The 27,582-nt window shown below is 36.6% G+C and overlaps 1 protein-coding gene and 1 pseudogene across 3 annotated transcripts in view; both read left to right on the top strand.

Moving 5' to 3' along the window:
* LOC111024248 (pleckstrin homology (PH) domain-containing protein) overlaps positions 1 to 27,582 on the top strand; it is a 119,435-nt gene that overhangs the window by 68,698 nt on the left and 23,155 nt on the right. The window contains exons 31-43 of one of the 2 annotated variants that reach the window (XM_088125701.1): positions 91 to 375; positions 783 to 1,433; positions 1,526 to 1,702; positions 2,435 to 2,538; positions 2,755 to 3,044; positions 3,133 to 3,217; positions 3,305 to 3,646; positions 3,929 to 4,288; positions 4,372 to 4,861; positions 21,257 to 21,420; positions 22,446 to 22,608; positions 22,715 to 22,984; positions 23,111 to 23,305. In XM_088125701.1, the coding sequence (XP_087981827.1) occupies positions 91 to 375; positions 783 to 1,433; positions 1,526 to 1,702; positions 2,435 to 2,538; positions 2,755 to 3,044; positions 3,133 to 3,217; positions 3,305 to 3,646; positions 3,929 to 4,288; positions 4,372 to 4,861; positions 21,257 to 21,420; positions 22,446 to 22,608; positions 22,715 to 22,984; positions 23,111 to 23,305 (3,576 nt within the window). Of the gene's footprint in view, positions 1 to 90; positions 376 to 782; positions 1,434 to 1,525; positions 1,703 to 2,434; positions 2,539 to 2,754; positions 3,045 to 3,132; positions 3,218 to 3,304; positions 3,647 to 3,922; positions 4,289 to 4,371; positions 4,862 to 21,256; positions 21,421 to 22,445; positions 22,609 to 22,714; positions 22,985 to 23,110; positions 23,306 to 27,582 lie in introns of both variants that reach the window. The other variant, XM_022301904.2, reaches the window with a different exon arrangement.
* LOC148211034 (uncharacterized) lies at positions 10,206 to 14,627 on the top strand (annotated as a pseudogene). The gene is made up of 2 exons (XR_015791699.1): positions 10,206 to 14,191; positions 14,291 to 14,627. The product of XR_015791699.1 is annotated as an uncharacterized LOC148211034 (transcript).

The following is a 27,582-nucleotide window of genomic DNA, read 5'->3' as shown; positions in this document are numbered from 1 at the left end:
TACCAACTATTCCACCTGCCATGAAACTATTGTGCAATTGAAAGTCAAGATGTAATTAAATTGTGCTTTTATTTTTTGTCATTATACCAGATGGAAGTGTTGAAAGCAGTTCTTTCAAACAAAGAGTATCAGCTTATTACTGAATGTGCAATGTCTAATATCTCTGAGACAGCAAATGTGGTGCCTCCAATAAAAAATATTTCTGCCTCTTCAACGGATATAATAGAACATGCTACTCAACAAGATTTAGATGAGATTGAATCTGAAACAAGTGTACCATCATTTGTGTCCATGAAACTCTCTGTTATTATTGACCTGGTGGAGCTGTGCTTACGTGCAGGAGTATCTGGAGATGCATCTTTAGCCACTGTGCAGGTGTTGTATTACCTGCTGAATTTTCCCTTAAACAGCTACTTTTCAATATTCATAATCCTTGTAATGAAAGACTATTATCTTGTCTTGCTCTTTTCTGTTTGGTGTTGTTTTTTTATAATTTAATTTCTTCAATAACATTAAAGTAACTATCTAATGAATTTTTTTCTTTCACCAAAAAAAAAAGACACTATCTAATCATAAGTTGTCACCAACTGGAGCCCAATAATTGGCATCTTGATCTTGAATTCTTGATACTGCGATGGTGTTGTATTTCCTTTGTCACTTGTATCTTGTTTAAGTCATTGAATTTTCAGTTTGTCCTTCAATGACACAAACGCAGATTCTATATTTCATTTCTTGGATGGTAATTTTCTCTGTGTGCCTTGTCTTTAACTTATATTATGCAGGCTAACAATGCATGGCTATTGTACAACTCCAACACAAATGGTGAAGGATTTCTTTCAGCAACACTCAAGGGTTTCACTGTTCTTGATGAACGTGAAGGAACTGAACTGGAATTCAGGCGGGCAATTGGTATTGCTAACAGCATTGGCCCAGCTCAGTTTCACATACAGACTAATGAACACAATCAGCTGCCAAGTGACGCAAATACTATAGAAGACAAAAATTCTGAAGCAGTTCCTACAATGCTTATTCTTGATGCAAAATTCAGTCAGTTCAAAACATTTGTTTCATTATCAGTTCAAAAACCTCAACTGCTTGTCGCACTTGATTTTCTCCTGGCTGTTGTTGAATTTTTCGTTCCAACTGTTGGCAATATATTGTCAGATGAAGAAGATAAGAGTTATTTACATGTTACCGATGCTGTTATTTTGGATCAGTCACCTTACAGGCAGCCATCATCTGAACTGCATATATCTCCTGGAAAACCTTTAGTAGCAGATACTGAAAATTTCGACCATTTCATCTATGATGGCGATGGTGGAGTATTGCACTTAAAAGATAGATATGGAGTTGATCTCTCAGCACCTAGCAAGGAGGCAATGATATATGTTGGAAGTGGGAAGAAATTGCAGTTCAAAAACATCATTATCAAAGTATTGTTCTTTGCCCAACCTTTTTCTGTCAATCACCATTATTTGCATTAAATATTTCCAAGTAACTTCACCAACGCTTTTGACCATTGTAGGGTGGACGGTATTTGGATTCTTGTGTTTTTATGGGTACCAACAGCAGTTATTCAGCATCTAAGGTGGACGGCGTTTACTTGGAGTTGGGGGATAATATACTCCAACTGAGCTCTCAAGATGTACAATCTCAAGATATTACCGGGAACAAGTCTACCGAGTATATTATTGAATTGCAGGTTGAGTATTAACCTTTCATAATTAATTCTTACCATGTGCTGCTTATGTAATTGTTTCTATTAAAAAAAAAATAGTGGATTTCATAACAACCTAGAGAACATAATCTCATGACATGGGCCAGAGAACACTATACAGTTACTACATTCGATCCAACTTAATATTGCTAGTCACTATCATCTAAAACTGAAATCTGGAATACAATAGGTGTTTGAGCCATCCTCCTTGGTAACGGAGTTTAGTCTCGTCTAACCTATATCTAAGGGGTCCTGCTTAAAATAAATTTACCTAACAAAAGGTTAGGGATATGTAGGATAAGTACTGATTGTTGCAACCTAAACCCTCTGGCAAACAAAGGAGAATAAGATGCATCAAGTAGAGAGATTTGGTCATGGTGTCTTATCCAACATTTCCAGTTGGCACATACAAGAAGCTGAAACACAAAGAAGTGGATTTCCCTGATCCTAAAGATAATCAATGATAATGCATATTCTGTGAATTTCTCCAAAGATCATAAAATAAGTTCTATGTTATATGTTGCTGATCTTTTCAAATATTTCCCAGTGTATTATTGTTAAGACCAACTTTTCTATCTTGTAGACTTTTCATTTGCAGGAATTATTTCCACACGGTTACAAAGCACCTATGCTTTTCATTGAATAGTTGTTTTAATATGTTTTCTTCCGTGCCTATGGCTTCTTTTTGGCCTCTTTTAATGTAAGTGCTTCATGTAGGCAATTGGCCCTGAGCTGATCTTCTATAATACGTCAAGGGAAGTGGAGGAATCAACAATACTCCAGAACCAACTTTTGCATGCACAACTGGATGTATATTGCCGGTAAAATTTGCTTATTTTCATTCTATTGGAAATTTTGTTTGGCTGAAAGAATTAAGAAGTATACCGACATGCATCCACTCAAAGGAAAATATAGTGAGAACTCATGTACTATGCATATCTTTTCCAAATTCCATTCAGAAATGTGTATTTTTCATTACTATGGATTATTTAATATTTCCCACTTTAATAATGTTTACATGCTTATTGTGTCCTTAGGGTTCTTCTTAAGGGTGATACGATAGAATTTAGTGCAAATGCACTTGGTTTGACTATGGAGACTAATGGAATGAGGATTCTGGAGCCCTTCAATACTTCAGTAAATTATTCAAATGCTTCTGGAAAGACAAATATACATTTATCTGTTTCGGATATATTTATGAACTTTTCATTCAGTATCTTGAGACTATTTTTAGCTGTTGAAGAGGACATCATGGCATTTCTAAGAATGACATCTAAGAAAATGACAGTGGTATGCTCCCAATTTGACAAAGTTGGGACAATTAAAAGTATGTCACTACACTCTTTCTTTAACTCGATGCTGGTAGATGTCAAGATATCAAAATTTGAATCCTGCTACCACTCACGATTTTGCAGGTCCAAACAGTGACCAAGTGTATTCTTTCTGGAGGCCTGATGCTCCACCAGGTTTTGCAGTTTTGGGTGACTATGTGACACCATCGTTAGTAATCTCTTTTGCATAGTGTTTTCTTGATATTATCTATTCAGTCCGGTGTTCTTATTGATATGAGTAATCTTGATATGACAGTGAAAAGCCACCAACCAAAGGAGTTTTGGCAGTAAATACAAGTTATGCAAGAGTAAAGCGACCTATATCTTTCAGACTAATCTGGCCACCTATAGGATCTGGAGACATTTCTAATTATCACGTGAACAATTTTGATTCTTCACCTGGTGGTGATAGTCTTGGTCAAGAGGACTGCTTTTATTCCATTTGGTTTCCTGAAGCACCCAAAGGATATGTTGCGCTCGGCTGTGTTGTCTCCAATGGAATAGTGGAACCGCCATTGTCTGCTGTTTTCTGTATTGCCACTTCCTTAGTTTCTACTTGTTCCTTGAGGGACTGCATAAGTATCAGCACCAGTGTACCGTATGTCGAATATCAAACTAATGAATCTCCCGCATGTTCATTTCGTATAGCTTGTAAATGTTGTGGATATTTCATTTTTGTTCACACTTATATATTGATTGTTATATTGGTTAACACGGAGCTGTATTCTAGACATGGTTCTTTAACATATCAACTGCACTTGCAATCCAAAAACACATTTAAACAATTCATTGAATTATTGATATCTAATCTTGATTGAACATTAAGCATTTACTTTGGTATAATTAATTTTGATACAATATTGTCTATTATAAGTTGCAGATGTCATTCAAGTTTTGCTTTATGGCGAGTGGACAATGCTGCTGGCTCTTTCTTGCCAGCAGATCCAATAAATTTTCACGTGAGAGGTACTGCATATGAATTGCGTCGTACGATATTTGGGTTTCCAGAAGTGTATCATGAAAAGCCCAAGCGTTCAGATAGTCATGCTTCATCAAGTCAAACTGAGACTTCGCATTTGGAGAGGCCACCTATTGTAACTTCTGGTCAGCATTTTGAGGCTGTTGCTAACTTCCAACTGATATGGTGGAATCGTGGATCAAATTCCAAGAAGAAACTATCAATATGGCGTCCAGTTGTTCCTCCGGAGAAGATATATTTTGGTGATATTGTTGTTAAAGGGTACAAGTTTCTCATTTTCTATTTCTGGTCAGTTTGTTAAAGTTTAAGTCCATGGTTAACTCTTGGTTGTTATCTGAACTTAGATTTGAGCCTCCAAACACATCTATCGTTCTTCATAACACTAGAGACGAGGAGTTGTTTAAAGCCCCTCTGGGTTTCCAACTTGTGGGACAAATCAAGAAGCAAAGAGGAATGGAGAATATATCGTTCTGGTTGCCTCAAGCTCCTCCAGGGTTTGTTTCCTTGGGTTGTATTGCATGCAAAGGGACGCCTAAGCAACAAGACTTCAGTGCACTAGGATGCATGCGGATCGATATGGTAACAGGGGATCAGTTCTTGGAGGAAAGTGCCTGGGATTCTTCAGATGCCAGGCTAATAACAGAGCCTTTCAGCATATGGATGGTTGGTAATGAGTTGGGGACGTTCATTGTGCGGAGTGGGTTTAAAAGGCCTCCAAGGAGATTTGCTCTTAAGCTGGCTGATTCATTTGTCACAAGTGGTTCAGATAACACCGTAATTGATGCTGAAGTGAGAACGCTCTCTATAGCAGTTTTTGATGACTATGCTGGTTTGGTAAGTAAATTACTCCAGTTAGAATTGATTTTAGTTTTATGAAATGACAAGGAAAATACTTATTTTAGCACCTGGTAAATGAGCTTGAAGTAAAAGGGCTATTTATGACAGTTTTTTGCTTTAATTTTGTTTTCTTACGAAATGGTGAGAGTTTTATATTTAACAATACATCACTTAGAAGACTACACCATTTGTTATGTCTTATAGAGCTTCTCGAAGTTTTATATTGGTTCTTTAGTGTGATATATCAAGACAAAGAGTAGAGAACAGGATTTAACTGAAATTTAATTTTCTAAGTATATTTTGTATTGAATAGAAAACGATTTCTCCAGTGAATAATGTATCAGATAAGTGATTGAGAAATCAAGTTATTAGCATGCTGGAAATTAAATTAGTAGATCGAAATAAACTGGAACTAAAATAGAACATGTTGAATTAAAAGATAAACAGCATGAGTAAAAACTAAGGATGGAGACAGCATAAGTAAAAACTAAGGATAAAGACACCAAAGAGACATACACGAGAAAGAGAGAAGAAATAAATTCTCAAATCGATTTATAAAAAATGAGGAATAGAGGCACTATATATAGGTTACAAGAGGAAACAAAATCTAGGAATAACCTCCTAACTTCCCTAACAAAAAAGTAGATTTATTTGCTAAATTTAAACACAAAATCTAAACAACTTTAAAACAACTTCTAACTAAGTCCACATAATCTAAACTTCTAACTAATTCAATACTCCCCCTCAAGCTGGACTATACAGATGGAACCGTTTTAGCTTGATCAACAATCTTTCAAACACGTGCCTCAAGAGTTCTTTTGTTAGGATATCTACAGCTTGATCTGATGATGAAACATACATCAGATTTGTAATTTTCTCTTCAATCTTCTCCTTGATAAAATGCCTGTCAACCTCAACATGCTTAGTACGATCATGACGCCCTGGATTGTGTGCAATAGCAATTGCAGCCTTGTTGTCACAATAGAATTCCATTGAACTATCAAACCTGATCTTGAGTTTTTGGAGAAGGAGTTTCAGCCACATTATCTCACAAATAACATGAGATAATGCCCTAAATTCAGCCTCAGGACTACTTCTTGCAACAACTGATTGTTTCTTACTCCTCCATGTAACAAGATTACCCCATACGGAGGTACAATATCCTGTCGTAGATCTCCTATCTTGAACAGAACCTGCCTAATCAGCATCTGTAAACACCTTAATCTTTATGTCATCATCCTTTCCGAAAAATAATCAAAGTCCTGGAGTTCCTTTAAGATATCTAAGAATATGATACACGGCTTCCATGTGTTCTTCAGTAGGAGCATGCATGTATTGACTTACAACACTCACTGCAAATGCAATATCCGGCCTAGTGTGGGATAAATAGATTAATCTTCCAATAAGACGTTGATATCTCCCTTTATCAACCGGTACCCCGTCTAGGCTCTCTCCCAACTTATGATTGGGACTTATTGGAGTATTAGATGGTTTACATCCAAGCATTCCGGTTTCCTTCAAGAGGTCTAGTACATATTTTCTATGACATACAGATATACTAGTTATGCTCCTTGCAACCTCCATCCCTAGAAAATACGGAAGTGCTCCCAAGTCCTTTATTTCGAACTCCTTTCCAAGTGCCCGTTTTAGTCTCTCTATTTCTTCATGATGGTCACCTGTCACGATAATATCATCTACAATGAGGATGGTGATCTTACGTTGAGAGTGCCTATAGAACATTGTATGGTCAGTTTGAGCTTGGGTATACCCTTGTTTAAAAACAGCCTTTGAAAATCGCTCGAACCATGCACGTGGGGATTGTTTTAAACCATAGAGAGATTTCTTCAACTTACACACCTTCCCATCATACTTATCAATGTCAAATCCAAAGGGAAGGTCCATGTACACCTCTTCTTCCAAATCTCCATTGCGGAATGCATTCTTGACATCTAGTTGTTATCTAGTTGTTGTAGTTTCCAATCTAGATTTGCAGCAAGGGACAAGACGACACGAATTGTGTTTAATTTTGCAACGGGTGCAAATGTCTCCTGATAGTCTACCCCAAAAGTCAAGAGTATCCTTTGACCACCAATCTTGCTTTATACCTTTCAATGGACCCATCAGTCTTCTATTTGATAGTAAAGATCCATCGGCATCCTACCGTTGGTTTATCTTGAGGACGATCAACTACTGTCCACGTATCATTAAGCTTCAAAGCTTTCATTTTATCATCTACCGCATTTTTCCACTGTGGATTGCTCATAGCCTCTTGAATGGATTTTGGTACCTCATAGGCTTCCAGATTGAGAGCCAATGTCTGAACTGCTGAAGATAAATGACTATAACCAACCCATCGAGCAATTGGATGTTGAGTACACGATCTCACACCCTTCCTAAGTGCAATAGGGAGATCAAGATCATTAGTATTGTCTTGAGGCACAAGGGTAGATTGTTCAGTACCTAAGGACGAGGTGGATTCATTACTTTGCTGTTGCGGCTATGGTGGCTCCACTCCTCTTTGAACCGTTTGTCGCCGAGAATAAGCAAGAGTCTCAGGTTGCTTGTCACTTCAATTTGAGTTGGTTTGATCATCTTCATTATTACAGGAAATAATAGGAACTGACTCTTCTATCTGAGTAATTGGGACGATTGGGATAGGTATTTTTGGCTGAGGTGACTCGGTATTTAAACCATCAATCTCATGTATTTTTCCTGTGGGGACTCAATTTTGGTATTTAGATCGTCAATCTCCCAAAAATTTCCATCAAGATTAATTATAATAGGCTTAGTCTCCCTCTTAGGGGAATTTAGGGAGAAAAAAGATTGAGACTCAAAAAATATGACATCCATGATAGTGTAAAATTTATTGGTGATTGGACAATAGCATTTATAGCCTTTTTGTGTAGGAGAGTAACCAAGGAAGACACACTTTCTGGCTTTTGGCTCCAATTTGTGACGTTCATGATCATAAACATGAGTAAATGCAGTACATCCAAATATTTTGAAGGGGATTGTGAGGACAGATCAGATTTGAGGATAGATAGTGAGTAAGATTTCTAGCGAAGTGTTAAATTTCATAACACAAGAGGGCATCTGATTAATGAGATAACAAGCAGTAAGGACAGCATCACCCCAAAAACAGTTAGGAACATAATTGGTGAACATGAGAAAACGGGCAGTTTTTAAAAGATGTCTATTTTTCCTTTCAGCTATACCATTTTGTTGGGGGGTAATGACATAGCAACTTTGGTGAATGATTCCATTTTGAGACAGGAAAGTACCCAATGTTTGATTAAAATATTTTGTCCCCTTATCTGTGCAAAGAATTTTAATTCTCGTATTAAATTGATTATGAATGAGAGAATGAAATTGTTGAAAGATTGATGCAGTTTCTAATTTTCTTTAAGTAAATAGACCCAACAAACCCTAGTGTGGTCATCAATGAAGGTAAGGAACCAACGTTTACCGGACATAGTTTTGATGCGAGACGGCCCCCATAAATCACTATGAATGATTGTGAATGGATTGGGAGTTGACACACCTCGCAAGTAAAAAGGTCATCTTTATGAGAAAGTGAAGGATAAAAATGTTTAAGATACCGAAAGCTCGGGTGCCCTAAACGGCGATGTAAAATTAGAATTTGTTGTTCTCTAGAATTTAACTCACCACCAACCTGGAGAACTTGTTTATTTCTTAGACTTGGTTCTCTAAAGTAGTAGAGCCCTTCAAAGCCATCAGCACTGCCAATCGTCGTTCCCGTTATCAAGTCCTGAAACAAACACTTAGAGTTAGTGAACAGGGCCTGACACTTTAAATCATGAGTCAACTTCTGAACAGAAATTAGATTGCAACATAATTTAGGCACATGGAGCACTGAGTGCAATGTAATGTTCGGGCTAAGAATAACAGAACCGAAGCCCTTAATAATGGTCGATGACCCATCTGCAAGCTTGACATGTGTTTGAATCGGGTTGGGTGATCACATGGTAAACATATCATGAAAAGCGGTCATATGATCCGTTGCACCCGAATCTAAGATCCACTGATCGAAATGCTGCTGACTTGTTAAAGCTGCACTAAAAATACCTCGTTGTGTCATGAAACTTGACGAAGGAGTAGACTCAACCGGTAAGAGACAATAGAGCTGTTCAAGTTGTGCCTTCGAAAATGGAGGGAGTGGTGGCCAAATCTTGGGAGTTTGACACACTAGGGCCTACTTGATAGCCGGAGGAGCTGGTTCGAGAAGATGGAGTATTTGTAGGTGGAGGTGGCCGATAATCCCCTGATAAATTCTTCCGTTGAGGACGACCATGGAATTCCCAACACCGATCTTTTTTATGGTTTGTGTGCTTACAATGATCACACCATAGGTTGTTCCGACGAGTAGATCGGGATGAAGTTGGTGGTGGACCTCGTGCCGCCAGAGCTGATGATTCCAGTGAGAGGGACAGAGGTTTTGCGTGTGTATCACCCATCATCACACGTTTACGGCTTGACTCCCAGCGAACTTCTACGAAGATTTCATCAATGGCTGGGATTGGCTTTGTGGCAAGTAAGCGGCCACGCACATCATCTAATTCCAGACGAAGACCTGCAAGAAAATCATAAATTTGTTCCTTCTCGACGTGTTTGCGGAAGCGTTCAGCATCCTTCGAGCTCTTCCATTCGAGATTGCGACATAGATCAAGTTCAGCCCACAACCGACGTAATGAGCTGTAGTATTAGGTGACATCAGATTCACCTTATCGTAAGGAACGTGCCTTATTGCGTAATTCAAACAATTGAGCCGAGTTATCAAAATCAGAAAAAGCTGTAGTGAGCGCATTCCAAAGATCCTTTGCTTTTGAGTAGAAGATGAATGATTCTTTAATGTCCTCCTCCATCGAGTTAATAAGCCATGCCATGACCATTGAGTTTTGAGTATTCCACACGAAAAAAGAAGGGTCAGCTTCATCTGGTTTTGCTATCGTGCCATTGATGTACCCTAGTCGACTTCGGCCACGGATAATTTTGAAGAGGTAATTTGGAGATGTAGAGACTAAGGTTGGAGAGAATCCAATGTTCTGTATTCTCATTATTAAAGTCTATATATATAGACAAATATACGAGGTTGACCTAATCCTATAAGGAGAAGGTAAAGGACAAATTAATATTAATACAAGAGTATAAAATATACTAAAATATCTATACTCTAACACTCCCCCTCAAGTTGGTGCATATATGTTAATCATGCCCAACTTGTTAGACAAATAATCTATTCGTGCTCCATTCAATGCTTTAGTAAAGATATCTCCTAGCTGCTCTCCAGTCTTCACATACCCTGTAGCCACCAATCCTTGCTGTATTTTCTCACGTACATAATGACAATCAACTTCAATGTGTTTGGTTCGTTCATGAAATACTGGATTAGATGCAATATGAAGAGCTGCTTGATTATCACACCAAAGTTTCATTGGAGTGGTGATGCCAAATCCCAATTCAGTCAGAAGCTGATGTATCCATACTAATTCACACACCGACTGTGCCATAGCTCTATATTCTGATTCAGCACTCGAACGCGACACCACGTTTTGTTTCTTACTTTTCCAAGAAACTAAATTACCTCCGACAAATACACAATATCCTGAGGTTGATCTTCTATCTTCCTTAGAACTTACCCAATCAGCATCTGAAAAACATTCAATATTAAGATGACCATGATCTTTATATAACAAGCCACGTCCAGGAGCACCTTTCAAATAACATAGAATATGTTCCAATGCGATCCAATGGTCAGTTGTAGGAAAACTCATAAACTGACTCATAATACTGACTGGATAAGCTATGTCTGGCCTCCTAACCGTAAGATAATCCAGCTTCCCTACTAATCTCCTATACTTCTCAGGATCTTTCAACAACTCCCCCTTCCTTTGTAAGGTTCAAATTAGGTATCATTGGGGTACTACGCGGCTTAGCAGCTAACTTTCCTGTTTCAGTTAACAACTCAAGTACATTCTTTCTTTGTGACAAAAAGATCCCCTTCTTGCTCCTTGTTACTTCAATTCCTAAGAAATATTTCAACATTCCCAAATTGACTATGAAGAAAAGACTTGAGTGATAGGATGCCTGATGAATCATTACCAGTAATCACAATATCATCAACATACACAACTAGTAAGATAACACCAGACTCAGATTTTTTATAAAAAACAGAATGATCTGACTTACTCTTCTTCATTCCAAAATTCTCAATCACCTGACTGAATTTTCCAAACCAATTGAACAGAGCATAGTGAACCAAACCAATTGAACTGAAACAAACGAATCGGACCAGAACCGGTATAAATCAACCAAACCGAACCGTAATGTGACGAACCAGACCGAACCGAACTTGAACTTGATGAACCAAACCACTTGAAACCAAACCGGTTGAACTGGGCCGCTTGAACCGGATCAGGTGTTTTCTAGAACCAGAAACCCTAAGTGCTACCCCACGACAACTAGAGGGGCAAAGGCGATTGGCAGTGACGGAAGCACACGGCAACTAGCGGCGACGAAGGTGTGAAGAACGGCGAGACGAAACCCACGAATAGCAATTGGAAAACAGCAGCGTTGGCAAATCAACAAACGGCGGCGGCTGGCAGAAGCGACCGGCCGCGGCGGCGGTGGTGGTGGTCGGCGGCGACCGACGGTGACGACGGCGGCGGCGGTGGTCGGCGGCGGCGGCGGTCGTAGTGTTGGATAGCAATAAACAAAACCCTAAGGGACAAAACCCTAATGGACACAAAACCCTAATGGGCATCAAAACCCTAATGGGCACAAAAATTTTAGAAGAAACCTAGAAACCTAGAGCTCTGATACCATGTAGAGACTAAGGTTGGAGAGAATCCAATGTTCTGTATTCTCATTATTAAAGTCTATATATATAGACAAATATACCAGGCAGTGTTTTCGAGGTGCACCCGGGCGCTCGCCTCAGGCGAGGGGTGAGGCGTTTTCGCCCAGGTGCGCCTCGCAGGGTGCCCAGGCGAGCGCCTTCAATCGGGCGCTCGCCTTTGGGCGCCTTGGCGCGCCTGTCGCCTGAGGCAAGGCGATCGTCTTATTATTATTATTTTTTTTTTAATTTTTATAGGGTTTTAGTTTTTAAAAACCCTTCCCTTCCTCTCGACAACGAAACCCATCTGCCTCCCTCTCCACGTTCATCTTCAACCTACCCTTCACCACCGTCGTCTTCGTCGGCCCCATCTCCGACCACCACTGTCGCCGTCTGCCCCCGCCACCGCCGGCCCCGTCTCCGACCACCACCATCGCCGTCTGCCCCCGCCGCCGCCGCCGCTCACTCCGATAGGCGATAGTTCGTAGGTTTTTTTTTTTTTTTTTAAATTTCTTATATCTCATTTACTCCTTTTCGTTTCCTCTCTTTTATTTCACACAAAAGTTTTCTAAATCTTTGGCTTTCTTCACACTTCACAGTGGCTCTTTAGTCTTTCCTTTACATTTTTTTTTTATCTTCCAAATTTGAATTATATTAGGATGGAAGAAAGTGGAAACAAACGCAAGCATCCCGGTTGGCAATACATCATATTGGATGATCCAAAAGATACAAACACGTGCAAATGCGTGTTTTGTGGAAAAATTACCAAAGGTGGAGTTTGCCGAGCAACAAACCATTTGGTTGGGGGAAATAGAAATGTAAAGGCATGTTTGAAATGCCCAACTAATGTGAGGGAAGAGAGTAATGCCCTCCCAACGTATGAAGATTTAACTTTGATTGAAGAAGATGATGAAGATGAAATGGAAGTAGTTGGTGGTAGTGGTAGTGGATCTGGATCAACATCAACCCCAATGAACAAGCGAACAAGAATAAACACAGGTGATAATGTGAGTAGTATGGGTGGGAGAGGGAGAGGAAGTGGAAGTGGAAGTGGAAGTAGTAACTCTTGTAGTCCATCAGTGTTAAAACCACCGCGACCAAAGGGGCCAATAGATAAATTTGTGTATCAACATCCTGGAAAAGTTGTTGATGATAGAAATCGATTGAAGAGGTTGAAGCAATCAACTATTACTGAAAAATATGATAAAGAGGGGAGATGCTACAGTGCAATTCATCATGCGTTGGATATATCAAGCAGGTATTTCTCTAAATACTATTCGCTTGAGAAGTTTTGAAGTGATGCTAGAAGCTGTGGGGCAATTTGGCCCTGGTTTGATACCTCCTTCTTATCATGAAGCTCGAGTAACGTACTTGAAAAAAGAAGTACAGTACACAAAAAATCTTATGGGCGATCATGAGGTAGAATGGAAGAGAAATGGTTGTTCGCTGATGTCAGATGGGTGGACTGATAGGAGGGATAGGACACTAATCAACTTTTAGTTCATTCATCTGTTGGAACGTTGTTTATGGAATCCATCGATGCATCTTCATGCATCAAAACTGGAGAAAAGATTTTTCAACTCTTAGATGGAATGGTGGAGAAGATTGGAGAAGAAAACGTTGTCCAAGTTGTGACGGATAATGCCTCAAACTATGTCCTAGCTGGAAAACTTTTAGAAGCCAAGCGACCTCATCTATATTGGACACCATGCGCTGCTCATTGTCTAGATTTAATTTTGGAGGATATTGGAAAGATTGAGCAGGTGAAAAGGTGTCTTCGGAAGGCTGTGGCACTTAGTGGTTTTATTTACAACCACTTGTACGTGCTAAACATGATGAGAGAATTTACTAACCAACATGAATTGGTAAGACCAACAGTGACTCGCTTCGCAACTTCATTTTTAACCCTAGCCAGTATTCACAGAAATAAAGCCAATTTGAGGAAGATGTTTATTTCTGAGAAATGGACCACCTCTAAATGGGCGAAGGACCCAAAGGGGAAGAGAGCAGCTGAAACCGTTATGATGCCATCTTTTTGGAATTCAGTTGTGTATACTTTGAAAGCATCGGGCCCTTTAGTTCGTGTGTTGAGGCTAGTAGATGGTGATAAACCAGCTATGGGTTATATTTACGAAGCTATGGATAGGGCAAAGGAGGCTATTAAGAGTGGTTTTAATGGAAATGAGGCGAAGTATAGACCGATTTGGGAGATTGTTGATAAAAGGTGGGATTGTCAACTTCATCGGCCTTTACATGCAGCCGGATATTATTTGAATCCATCTCTTTTTATGACAACAAAGAGAGAATAATGCAAGATCCTGAGGTCATGGATGGTCTGATCAAAGTTATAGAACGATTAATACCATCTATCGATGATCAAGTTCAATGTTCAATCGAATTAGAATTGTACAATGAAGCAAAAGGCATGTTTTCGAGTAATGTAGCAATAAGGACGAGGGGTGTTAAAACACCAGGTAATGACATTATTTATTACTTTTAGTTTTAAATTTTTAATAGACATATTTAAGTTTGAACTACTAAAATTCTAAATCATTTGTTTAATATGTGCACAGCTGCATGGTGGTCTCTTTATGGTGTTAATGCTCCGATTTTACGAAAGTTAGCCATGAGAGTCCTTAGTCTAACGTGCAACGCTTCTGGCTGTGAGCGCAATTGGAGTGTTTTTGAACACGTAAGTGAGAATAATTTGGTTTTTCCCTTGTTAGTTGAAGATTGAAAAATCCACTTTTGACTCTACATCGTTAATAATTCTGTAGATTCATTCCAAGAAGAGGAACAGGTTAGAGCAAAAGCGTCTTAATGACTTGGTTTATATAAAATATAACCAAGCACTTAAAGAGCGCTACACTCTACAAGACCAACTTGATCCAATTACTTTGGATCATATTGATGAAAGTAATGAATGGTTGATCGGAACACTCGAAGAAGAAGATGGTCAAGAAGAAAATGAGTTGGTCTTTGATGATGACGACCTCACATGGGGAGATGTAGCCGAGGCTAGTGGTGTTAGAGAACCCATAAGGCAAACTAGAACATATGCAAGATCTAAAGGAAAGTCGCCTGCTACTCCTGCTCCTACAACTTCAAGAGTTCGAAAATCAGTGCAAGTTGTGGTTAGTGATGATGATGATGACACCGAAGAAGAAGAAGAAGAAGAATTGGAAAAGGAAGATTGTGAGGACGTCCAAGATGAAGAGAATTTAGATTTAGATGAGGATGATGAGCTTTGATTACTTATATTTACTTTTTGTTCTATTTCAGACTCTACAATTTCTTAATGTTGCTCGTCTTTATTTGGAACTAAATTTATAGAATTTGGTTGTTTTATGCATCTTGTTGACATTTACTATTTTGGTATTGATTTTTTTAAGGTAATTTATGCACTATATATATAATTTTTACTTATTTATCAAGGTGCGCCTCGCTTCAATCGGGCGTCGTCTTTGTATCGCCTCTCGCCTCAAGGCGATCAAAGGACTCGTCGCCTTGCGGTGCACCTTGCGCCTCGAAAACACTGATACCAGGTTGACCTAATCCTATAAGGAGAAGGTAAAGGACAAATTAATATTAATACAATAATATAAAATATACTAAAATATCTATACTCTAATAGGAGAGAAGTGTTTTCAGAGATAGAGATGTGAGGTGTCGTGGATGTGCTTGTAGGGAGAGAAATTGAGGTCGTATTCGATCCTTCGGAACTCTCATCCTTGCGCACATCAGTCATCATGACTGTTTTAACCATTCTGGTGTCAATCTAAACCTAGCTCTGATACCATAAAAACTAGTGTTAGAATCCATATAAATGAATTGAATTTACTCAACCCATCAGCTTAAGCTTTTGGGTTGAGTGGTGGTTTATTCACTCTTAAGAACTAGGAATAGAGACACCATAAAGACATACACGAGAAAAGAGAGAAGAAATAAATTCTGAAATTGATTGATCAAAGATGAGGAATAGAGACACTATATACAGGCTACAAGAGGAAACAAAATCTAGGAATAACCTCCTAACTTCCCTAACAAAAAAGGAGATTTATTTGCTAAATTTAAACACAAAATCTAAACAACTTTAAAACGACTTCTAACTAAGTCCACATAATCTAAACTTCTAACTAATTCAACAATAAGAAGTCTGATTCAAAGAGGGTGGAATTCTCGAGGAAAATGCTTAAATTTCTTCTCCCTCTAATGGTGAATTCTCTAGCCTTCATCCAGGATACTGTGTAAACTGAAATGATTTGAAATTTGAACTTTGGACTTTGATGAGTTATACTATCGAAGGAACCTCAACTAACATGTTTTGAAGAAGATTACCCCTGGGGGTTTGTATCTTGAACATTTTTCTTTTTCATATATCAATGAAAAGTTGTTTCTTGTTCAGAAGAAAGAAGATTCGACTGGGCTAGGGATATTAGAGGAGGACATCCTGGGCAGTTGAGTCGAGGGGAGCAGGTCAAGAAACTTCAGAGGGAGGAGGGAGCTTAAGAATTTTACTTCAATCAATTAATCATGTTACAGTGTCTTCAGTGGGGAAGTGATAAATAATATTTCTTTCTTGGTCTTTAGCCAAAAGCACCACTATCAATTTAAAATTCTCCCCGGATAGCTCCATTGCCTCAGAGTATGTGATGGGTGAGTTGAGCACCCCTTTGGTCAGAAAAGCCGTGGACATTGATAAGGAAATAGACAACGTTGGCCCTACTATTTTCCAAGAATTAAATGCCAAAGCTATTTTGAACCGAAAACCATAGGCCAACCATTTTCCACCTGGTATGAAGAATACTAATAGACTAATTCAGCCCTTTTCCACCTGGTATGAAGAATACCTGTAACAACCAAATAATAATAATAATAATATATAAATACATATATTTAAATTATTATTTTTTAGTTGTTTTCTTTTATTTTCTCAAAGATAAACATTTTTTTGTTTTAGAAATTATTTTTAAAAGATAATTTGTTCTTAGAATTTAAAAAATAAAAAGAAAGAGTTTTATTAAATCTTTATCTTTTTATTATCCTTTTTAAATAAGGATTCATTAGGGTTTGTTATAAAAGCCTTTAAACCTTAGGTTTTATTTTCTTAAACTGTTAGACCTAGTTTTCTCTCAAAGAGAAAAAGAAAAGAAAGGAAGAAGAGTTTGGTATTTTCTCTCAAAGATCGGTAAGATTTTCTTCTCATTGTTTTAGTTTTATTTTTCTTGATTTGTAGTTCTTTAATTCAGTTTATTGGGAAAAGTTTTGAGGGCTTTGTTTTTTAAAATAAAATATTTTAAGGACTTTTGCCCTAAAATTTTCCAGAATTTTTTGTTTGAATTTTTTTATTTATGAGATTGTTTTTGGGCTATTTTCAGACTCTTTTTGCATAAAAAGTTTACCTATTTGTATCCTATAAATTATAGTTTGTTGTTATGATTTTTACATGAAAAATTATATATTTTTACCAAGTTTTAAAGGTTTTATATACGGTTTTCAGATCTGATTTTTCTATAAAAATTAGTAAATTGTTAATTGTTTTATGGAAAATTCTTGGAAGTTTTATTTTATAAAACGGAAAATTTTTCAGATTTAAAATCCCCAAATTTTCAATTTTTTAGAAGGTTTTTAAGCTGGTTTTATTGAGAAACTTTTTGTAAATTTAGTTCGTATTGATTTATATCGATTCTTCTAATTTTAAAATTTGTTATTGTTGAATTTAGAGGCTTTTTTAACCTAGTTTTCAGATCTTGTTTTGTAGCCCCAAATCCATACTTTCCTAATTATTTTACATAAAAAAGTGTTTTGAATGGGAAAATTGGGTAGATAAGATTTGAGTTAGTAATTGGTTGAATTTTAAATCCTTGGATAGGATTTAAGAATTGATTTTGGATATTGGTTGTTTCTAGGCCTCTAAGTTGACAACTAACAAGGAAGAAGTAAATTAGATTCGTAGGATTTCTGAAAGAGGTAAGTAATTTATCATATCCCTTCGAAAAAGTATTGTAAGTGATTTACCGTATCCCTTCGAAAAGTGTTGTAAGTGATTTGTCATATTTCAAAAAACTAAAATGTATTTTGGATTTGATAGGAAGATTTGAAATTGATATCTTGCATATGAAATTGAAGTTTTATTATGATTTGAAAACTAATTTGGCAATTGAAATTAGGTTTATTTGCAAAGTATTTGAAGTATTCTTAAATGATTTGATAAAGTTTTGTTTAAATTTATTTAAAGGTTTGAAATTGATATTTTGTTTATTTGTGAATTATTTGAAATCATGTTTTGGAGGATTGATAAAGTTTATTTTAAATTATTTCAATGTTTTGAATTAATTTAATATTGAAAGTAAGTATTTGTTTTGCATTTTATTTGAAAGATATTTTGATTGATTTGATGGGGCTATCCAGACATGTCATGATTTTGTTTGGAGGAACGTTTTGCTTATTTGGGGTAGTAGCTTAATTTGGAATTGATGGATTTCTGTTCTGGCTTATTTGTGGGAAGACACTTTTGTGGTTTGGCATTCCTTGGGAATGAAGATTCATGTGTATGTTATTCACTCACATGGCCTCACACTTAAGTAACTCTGTTCTGGTCGATATTATTTCGATAACTCTGTTCTGGTCGATATTATTTCGACAACTCTGTCCTAGTCGATATTAATTCGACAACTCTGATAGAAGCTTCTGATTGATTTGGTGTTACCGACGGGTAACCACATATGTTCTGTAGGTTACCCAAATAATGCAACATTCCACCCTGATTTTGAAAGTATGAATGAATGTAAGATTGTTTTGAATGTTTGAATGATTTAGTTATTCAAAAGTTTGAAAGTTGTACCAAGTGTTTTAGAATGAACTTTGAAAGTTTCGAGTGAAAGAAAGTTTGTTTTGAAGGATTTGAAGTTTGTTTTGAATGAATAGAAGTTTGTTTTGATTGACTGGAAATTTTATCTTATTTGAAGACTTTTGTTTCTGAAAATCTAGTTTATTTTGAAAGTTTTGAAAGTTGTATTAAACATTTTAAAGGACTTTAAAAGTTTTGATTTGTTCGTATTTTTGTTTACGAATGTTTTGAAAGGAAAATGAATTTCGAAATTCGATATGGAAATTGCTTATTGAGTATTTTTGTACTTATTTTTTTTTTTCTGTTTTCTAAATGTTTTCAGATGAAATGTTCAAGTGACTACTCAGATAGTGATTGAGGAATAGCGTTCTGGCATGAGGAGTTGAAATCTTTAGTATTTTCCATTGTTATTAGCTTATGATAACTTATTTAGTTCTTGTAGTTATTCTTTGGCTTTATTATAGTGTAGGTTTTTTTTTTTTTCAAAGTTGGACTTGTCCTTATCTTTTGTCATAGTATCGTATTAAATAAAGAAGTCTTTCCGTTAATTTAGTGTTTAGTTGTTTACGCTTTCACATTTTGTCAGAATGACCGTATTGGAAAATACGGGTTGTTACAATACCAATAGACTAATTCAGCCCTTTCCTCTTTACTTGTCTCGAAGGAAGACTAACACTTTTCCTGAAAAGGAACTTGCAAAGCCTTTGATAGCTTAAGGGACAAAAGCCATTGTACTTTTTATCAATATTTCAAATGCCAGTTCTTATTAGCAAACAAATTGAGCAAGGTTTGAGATCATTTTTTTGGGATATAGTCAGAAGAGTACATTGAAACACTTGGTCAGGTGGGATATTGCCTCTCGTTGCAAGGAAAAGGTGGTTTGGGTCTTGGGAGATTTTTGTATAGAAATCATGCTTTGCTAGCCAAATGGGGTTGGCGGTTTAGTATAGAAACTTCAGCTCTTTGGAGGCAAGTTGTGGCAAGCATTTATGGTATTGACCGTTTTAACTGGAATGTTTCTGGGAGAAAAATTGGTAGTCGTCGTAGTCCATGGTTTTGCATTAAAAAACAGTGGTCGTTGGTGGCAAACTTCACCTTTTTCAGGGTTAAGAATGGCAAACGAGTTCTATTTTAGCACCATTTATGGCTGGGGGATTCTATCTTAAAGGATAGGTTTCCATCCTTATTTTGGATCTCTTCTTCTACTTCTGTACCAGTCCGTGATGCTTGGGACTCACATTCTTCTTCTTAGAGAATTGAAGTTAGGAGAATGCTAAAGGATGAAGAATTGGAAGAATATTTATCTTGCTATCATGTTTAAATCTGATTTAGCTTTGTGATGATGAGGATTAGTTGAAATGGAGTTTAAACTCTTCAGAATCCTTTTCGGTTAGCTCCCTATGTAAGCCTAGAGTTGGTTCTTCATCTCTGCCTAAGGAATTTGTTTCAAGATTGTGGAATTCGTGCGGCCCAAAAAGGGTGAATGTTCTAGCATGGATTCTCCTTAATGGGAAAGTAAATACTTCCGAAACTCTCCAAAAGAAGTTGCCTAACATGCTCCTCCAACCTTCTATATGCGTTTTGTGTGCCGCCACTTGCGAAGACCAAGCGCATTTGTTTCTCTTTTGTTTACTGGGATCTTTTCTTTCATATGTTCAATTTAGCTTGGGTAAATGACTTCAATTTAGCTTGGGTAAAGGACAAGTCAGTATCTTCATCAATTTTTCAGTTGCTATTTGGTCCTTTCTTTTTGCCTAAAGCAAGTCTTCCTTGGGTAAACGGCCTTAAAGCGCTTATATCCGAGTTATTGTTTGAGCGGAATCAAAGTACTTTCGAAGGGAAAAGCCGCTCAGCTTTTGAATGCTTCAGTATAGCTAAGTTCAAAGCCTCACAATGGGGTGCTCTCTCCAATCTCTTTGCAAAATTATTCTCCTAGCATGATTTGTCTAAGTGGGAGGTTTTTTTTTGTGTAATGTTTAAGCTTCATTTATTAAGTTTGGTTGTTTGTATCTTTTTTTTTTTTTTTCTCTTTCTTCATTCCCCTCCATTTCACCCCTTCGGAGATTTGTATCTTTGAACAATTTTTGTTCCTTTTCATTTATCAATGAAAATTTCGTTTCTTGTTAAAAAAAAACTTCGAGGTTCAAGTTCAAGTAATCCCTGCCCAAAGCATTGGAAGCGGCCTTCCTTTTCACTCCTATGGAAAGAATTAACCCTTTCCTCATAAAATCACTGAATTAAGATTTTAAACTCTCTTGTGCATACGGCATATTTGAACAAAAGAATTTTGGCAGTTTAGTCCGAGATAAGATCTATTATATTAGAACTTAAATTTTAATAAATTTTGGCATATTGAGTGTGGCTCATTATTAGCACCTACCAGCTGTTTCAAGTAGAGTACTTTATGTTTTTAAGCTTAAAGCGTAGATTCTAGGAACTGCTAGTGCCTTTTTAAGATTCATTGTATTTTTTCTGATTTATGTATATGACTCTAGGCAAATGCTGAAATTTCACTGTTCTTAATTATCATTCTTCAATTTAAAGTATGAACCATCTTTGCGCATTTAGTTGATTATGAATTGACTTGCGGCTGTACTGATACGTCTCTTAGATTGCATTATTTGCAGGTAATGAGTTTGGCTTCTTTATTGATTTGTTTTTGCATAATTTTTATTCTTGATTTTGGCAGATGGTTCCATTGTTCAATATATCTTTTAGCGGGTTGGGGTTTAGTCTTCATGGAAGAAAAGGATACTTAAATGCCGTTGTGAGCTTCTCTTTGGCAGCCAGATCATACAATGATAAGTACGAATCCTGGGAACCACTTGTAGAACCTGTAGATGGATTTTTAAGGTAATTATCTTGAGAAGATTATTATTTTTATGCCAATACTATTTTTTCAACTTCCTATTATATATATATATATATATATATATATATATATATTATTAAGAAGATACGCAAATTTTCATTGAGAAATGAAATAAGCGCAGTGTTCAAAGATACAAACTCAAAAAAGGAATGAGAAAAAACAAAACAACAAGTAAAATAAAAAATTATGCAGAACATAGAAAGGCATTCCAAAAATCATAAATTTCTAGAATTACAAAGTCTATTTAGGTCCGTTGCTTCATGATTCAGGAACAGTTTTCTTTTCCCTAAAAAAATATTCATTACCGTTGATAAAATAAAATAAGCCTAGCAGTAATAAAAAAAACTATTTCTATTATCAGTTCCAAAAGGATTAATCATTTTGAAAAAATTAGAAGTTTAATTTGATTATCCATGTTTCAATTAGATAAGGCACATATCTCTGATTAAGAGGTCACGAGTTTGAATCTCCACCCCCAAAAATTCTTCAAGTACAACTGTGGTTTACTTTGTTTTCAATATTCACGAAGCCTTGTTTTTGCATCTTCAATCGAGCTAGCCCTTTAATTAACTTCCTACAAAATTTCTCTTTGCTTGTTTCTCTAAACTGCCCAGAATTTTAGCCTATGTACATCTGAGACTGGATTATTTGCAATGTAATCATGGTTACATATTTTTATCTTTGTCCTTCTGTTAAGCTTTCAAGAGTTTAGGGCCTTTTGTGTAAGAAAAAGATTACAGAAATTTGGAATATTTACTGCAGTCAGTACACAGACCATTGCGATAAAAAGTACAATTTTTTTTTAATAAGGATTGAATTACCGATTTTCAAATTTTCTTTTTAATAAGGATTGAATTATTGATTTAAAGTGGGAAGTTTAATGTGGAAGATTTTCTTGATGGAGTTAAAAATATTGAGAATGTTTTTCATCAAGAGAACACCCATGACAAAATCAGTAATTCAGGTTTGCATGATTAAATGATTAACTTAGTCTGGTTCCTTTCAGGTACCACTACGACCAAAATGCCCCTGGATCGGCCTCTCAGTTGCGTCTTACCTCAGCAAGAGATCTAAATTTGAATGTTTCAGCATCTAATGTCAATATGCTCATTCAAGCATATGCAAGCTGGATCAATCTTACGCATGTTCATGAGAATAACAAAAAAAGAGTACATGTTTTTCTTCTTATGATTACAATTTTGCATTCTGTCAAGTAGTAACCCAACTGACCATTATCCTCTTTCTTCCTTTCTTTTCCTGGGAGTTGTTATATAGGATTCGTTGTTTTCCACTTCTGGTGGAAAACGTATTGGCAATCTGCATGGCAAGAGAGACTATTATATCATCCCACAAAATAAACTTGGTCAGGACATATACATCCAAGCTACTGAGATACGCGGTCTTCAAAATGTAATAAGGATGCCTTCAGGGGACATGAAGCCCTTAAAAGTTCCTGTTTCGAAGAATATGTTAGACTCACATTTGGAAGGAAAACGTTTTACAAAAGACAGAATAATGGTAACAATAATTATCTCTGATGGACAGGTATAATATATATTTTTCATCAATTACACTGTCAAGATCTTTTCCTCTAGCATTTATTTTAATATATTCCTTGCATAGACGATTATTTGACCTTGTTCATCTGACTTGGACAAACATCTGATACAGTTGCCAAGGGTTGAAGGACCAGCTGCTCACCAATATACAGTAGCTGTTCGTCTCACTCCCCTCCAAGGGGTCTTTACTGAACTGCAGCATCAACAGAGTGCGCGCACGTCCGGAAGCAGCTCAAACCACTCGTTATCTTCAGAGATCAACTTGGTCTATTGGAAAGAAATATTCTTTTTCAAACTTGAATCCCCGGTGAGTACCATATTTATTCATTCAATGTATCTGTATTTGTTTATCCACTACTTTACATTAGCTACTGTCACTGTTGTATGCATTTACTTTTACACGAGTTGATAGTGATCCATGGCTATTCAATCAGATTATTTGTTATAATTTATAGTCTTTTTTCTTTTTTTTCTTTTTTTTTTGGGGTGAATTATTGCTGTTTTTAAAGTAAACTATGTATGGGTTGGGTTTATTTTATATAGGCAATCATCGTACAGGAGGTAGCCTAATCCCTTATCCCATTCATGTTCTCTTCAAATTTTTATAACTTGATTAAATGCAACTTTTCTAAGTTAACTCTGGTTCTGCAATTTTGTAATTGAGTGTGAGGAATGTCAATATTTTAGAATAATAGAATGTATTGTGGACATGCTCTTCTCACCTTGTGGTTAGACCAATTGAAACCAATTATCTGCATTGACAACTACAAGAATAACAGAATATATCTCCTTTGTCTCCGAATTATATGTTGAGATTTCTGAGAAATTGGAGAGGGTTTGATATTTTCTTTGTTGTCGTAGATCATTTTAGTTAAGTTGACATGCCAACTAGAACATAACTCAATTGGTTCATCTTTGACCATATCCAAATTCTCACCCAACATGTTGAACTCAAATTTTAGTTAAATTGACATGACCTTGTCAAAAATACAGCAAGCATAGCAAATTTATTTCCAAAGAGATAGAATGGCTCAAGTTTGTTTAAGACCAGCATTGGCTATCTAGGAGGAAGACAATGGCATTTCTATGAACAAACTTTAAGATGGGTCTTTTCCTTCTCACAAAGTAGATTTTTCTGGGAGGATTTTAGGTCACCTTCAGGAACCCACAATTTTTTCATTCAGTTGCATGGCATGGCTTCCTGAAAGTAAAATCGTGAACTTTTGAAGTTCTTACTCCATCCGATAGTAGCATGTTAAAGAAGTACTTCCAGCAACATCTGCAAGATGGACCAATTTACAGTCCTCCATTAATCGGATTAATAGATCATCTAATTTGACGTGATAGGAAAATGCATAGGTTGGTAGAAAGAGTTCGAGTACACAAATACATATGGTAAACCATCTTCATACCCTAATGACAGGTTTTTACTAAGGCGACCAATGTACTCGAAAAGGACTCCCTCCATCATTTCCCTTGAATGATTGAAGTGGAAATTGATCTTATAAAGAGTTGATTTACTTTTTGCATGTTCACACATTTTACTTCTTCCATAGAAATGGTAGAAATTTGTGTAAAACCTTATTAATTCCTTTTCGCTCTCTTCTTTTGCTAAATCCTTGTTAGGCATATGCAGATTGGTAGTTGAGGTCATGATTCAAAAGGTTGAATCTCAAGGGAGAATACCACTGATGAGAGATTTGAAAAAAAGATATCTAAATGTTCTCTTGTATGTGCAACACATCAATCATATAACTAGATAGAATAGTTGTGGTTATTTAGAAAATGAAATCATACAGATACAATCTAGTTGCGTGGAACAAGGGTCATTTTGCAGTCTCATCATACCCTTCGTGAACCTTCCTTTGTTATCAAGCCTCTATAAATCCCAGCTATACATTTTCTTTTATATGACGACTTGAAGCACATAATATGATCTCCCATGATTCTTTGAAAAACCCGGTGCTCCTTGGAGTCTCAATTAAGTTCTCAAGTTTCAAGGACTCCCCAGCTGTAGTTGAAATTCAAGATCCGAAGTTGGGGATTGTTTTAGTGCGAATTAGAAGGCGATAGACTTTCAAATCATATGTCTGGTGGTTTTAAACAAAACTCTTTGAATCTTGTACCAACAAGGTTGATGTTAAGAGAAGATGAAAGGTCTTTCTCTTTTGACGAAGTGTCTTGGAAAAGTCAGAGGGTATCATTAATGAAAAGGTTGTGGTGCCATTAACTCCCGAAAAAGAGGCTGTGATCTGTGAGGAAACCGAAGGAGCACTTTATGATATTGTTATCAGGAGATGATGAATTAATTGTTGAGTCCATGCATGGGATTGAATTTTAAACTCAAAGTCTTTTCAGTAACTGTGGAGATGAGAAGAGACTTGAAAAGGAGACAGAAAAAGAAGCTTTAATAACTCATTCATTGCATGAAGGTCTCCCAATTCATACAAATCATACTAGGGAAATACGAAGAGAAAATATCAGAACGAGCACACCATTGAGAAGCTTTGAATTTGGCAATTATGGTAATTAGTTAGGAGTGACTTGTTATAAATAGGGGTAGTAGGGAGAGGAGAATGGGATCTTGGAGAATAGTATTTTGGTGAGGAATTTGATAGAGTTGGGAGAGAGATAGTCCTCTCGAAAGGCTATTGATATTGTAATTTCTCTTTGGATATTGCAATGTAGTTATCTTGTTAGGTTCTTTTTTTTAACAAGAAACAATTTTTCATTGATATATGAAAAGGAAAAATGTTCAAGATACAAAACCCAAAGGGGGTGAAAAAAGAAAATAAAAGAGAGAAGAATAGAAAAATAACGAATAAATATTGCAACAAGAGCAATACAAGCTCAAAAGAGATAAAAGTATTCTAAAACAGAACTCAGAAAAACTGCTTGCTGTCGAACTTGGGAAAATAAACTAAATCCAGGGACAACAACCGCATGAGGGAAAAACCTTCCTTAGCACCAAGAACGAAGACCAAAACTCCAAAAAGAACCAAGTAGAAGATAGGGCACAAGAACATACCGCAGCCAAAATACTAATAAGGAGAAAAGCTCAAATACAAAGCCTCAATGCTGTCTTCAAAAAGCCTCCATATATAAACCACTAAATGTCAAACCGCAAGCTGGAGAAAGACTTTGAAAACCTCATCAACCAACCAACCGAACTAAAACTGCAAAGCTTTAAAATCTGCAGAAGGCATAACTGAGAACATTCCAACATTTCGAACAACATAAAACTCAGAGAACAGACTCAATTGGGACAAGAGTAATCCCCAATACTTCAAAAAAGGAAGGAATGGTTGTTTGTTGTGGGAGAACAGGTTTCTCATCTTTTTGTTCGTTAAAAAAAGATTGAAAATCGTCCGCATAGGAATGCTCAGAAAAGTCCTCGATTGAGATGTTTGACTTTGGAGAAGAGTCTAAACTACTAATACTGATTGCGTCATGCTAATTTTCAAAATCATTATCCGAGAATTCTATGGAAGATGATCGAAGAGGCAAACCTTCGTTAGTGGTGTGGATAGTGCCAATGGACAGAACATTTACCTTATCCGAATAATCTTTACTAACTACTTCTCATTCCTCCAAGAAAGCCTTATTAAGGTTAACTTAAACCCCTTCAGCTACTGAGAGCTTTGTAAGCTCGTCTCCAAAATTAGAAATAGGCTTTCTATGAGATTAGTAAAAAGGAAGGGGTTGAGTTAATCATTCAGTATTCTTCATACCCGGTGGAAACGGGTTGCCCTTTGACTTTTGGTTCAAAATAGCTTCTGCATTTAGCTCTTGTTAGGCTCTTGTATTTGGGATCCTAACATCAGCTTCCTCTTTCTCTCTCATATTAATGAAGAAGGGATTTAGACTTTCAAGACTTTACGTCTTCCCATGGTTCTTAATTAATGCTTAGTTGGATGGTGGCTCATTTAAGATTGGCTTTCTATTAATGCTTGGTTGGCTAGTTGTATTTCGAGGAGTCTCATTTAAGATTGGCTGCTGGTGTAGTCCTTTGAAATTCAGCATTCATTTGTGTTCTTCCATCTTCTACGGACTTGATTTTGGTATTAGAGAGGTTAGAAAGATATTCATTAATTGGCCTTGGGTGTTGGTTGTGGTCAAGTTCCTTCCAGATTTTTGTATTATTCATGTCTAATGGTGGGGTTATTCATTCCTCCTCAGCAAGCAACAATATGGCCTCTTCTTCTCCATGTCACTCCTCTTCCAATACTCGCTAAAGTTGGAATTGGAAAAGGATAGTAAGGAGGAATTTTGTCCTTACTACCATTAATTATTTGACAACTCATTATTTTTTTAAAACAAAAAATAATATTTAATGGTAGAAAAGACAAAGTTCCTCCTTACGGGTGAGGAGCCAAGTTTTATCCATTGGAAAATATCAACGAAGAAAGGACTTTGTGCATAGAAGAATTTGCTAAAAGAAAGTTGGAGATCCAAGCAAAGTATGAGAGGGAGATTGACTAATTAATGCAAAATACAAAGTTTTGTTTTCTGAAAGAGCGAGAATGATCAAGATGGTGTGATATGAAGATTTTTGGTTGTATGTTGGATTTTTTTGCATGTAGT

Source organism: Momordica charantia (genome assembly GCF_013281855.1).
Source record: "Momordica charantia cultivar OHB3-1 chromosome 6 unlocalized genomic scaffold, Mcharantia_2.0 BLBB01000006.1, whole genome shotgun sequence".
NCBI lineage: Eukaryota > Viridiplantae > Streptophyta > Magnoliopsida > Cucurbitales > Cucurbitaceae > Momordica > Momordica charantia.
This window is presented reverse-complemented; position numbering and strand designations above follow the sequence as displayed.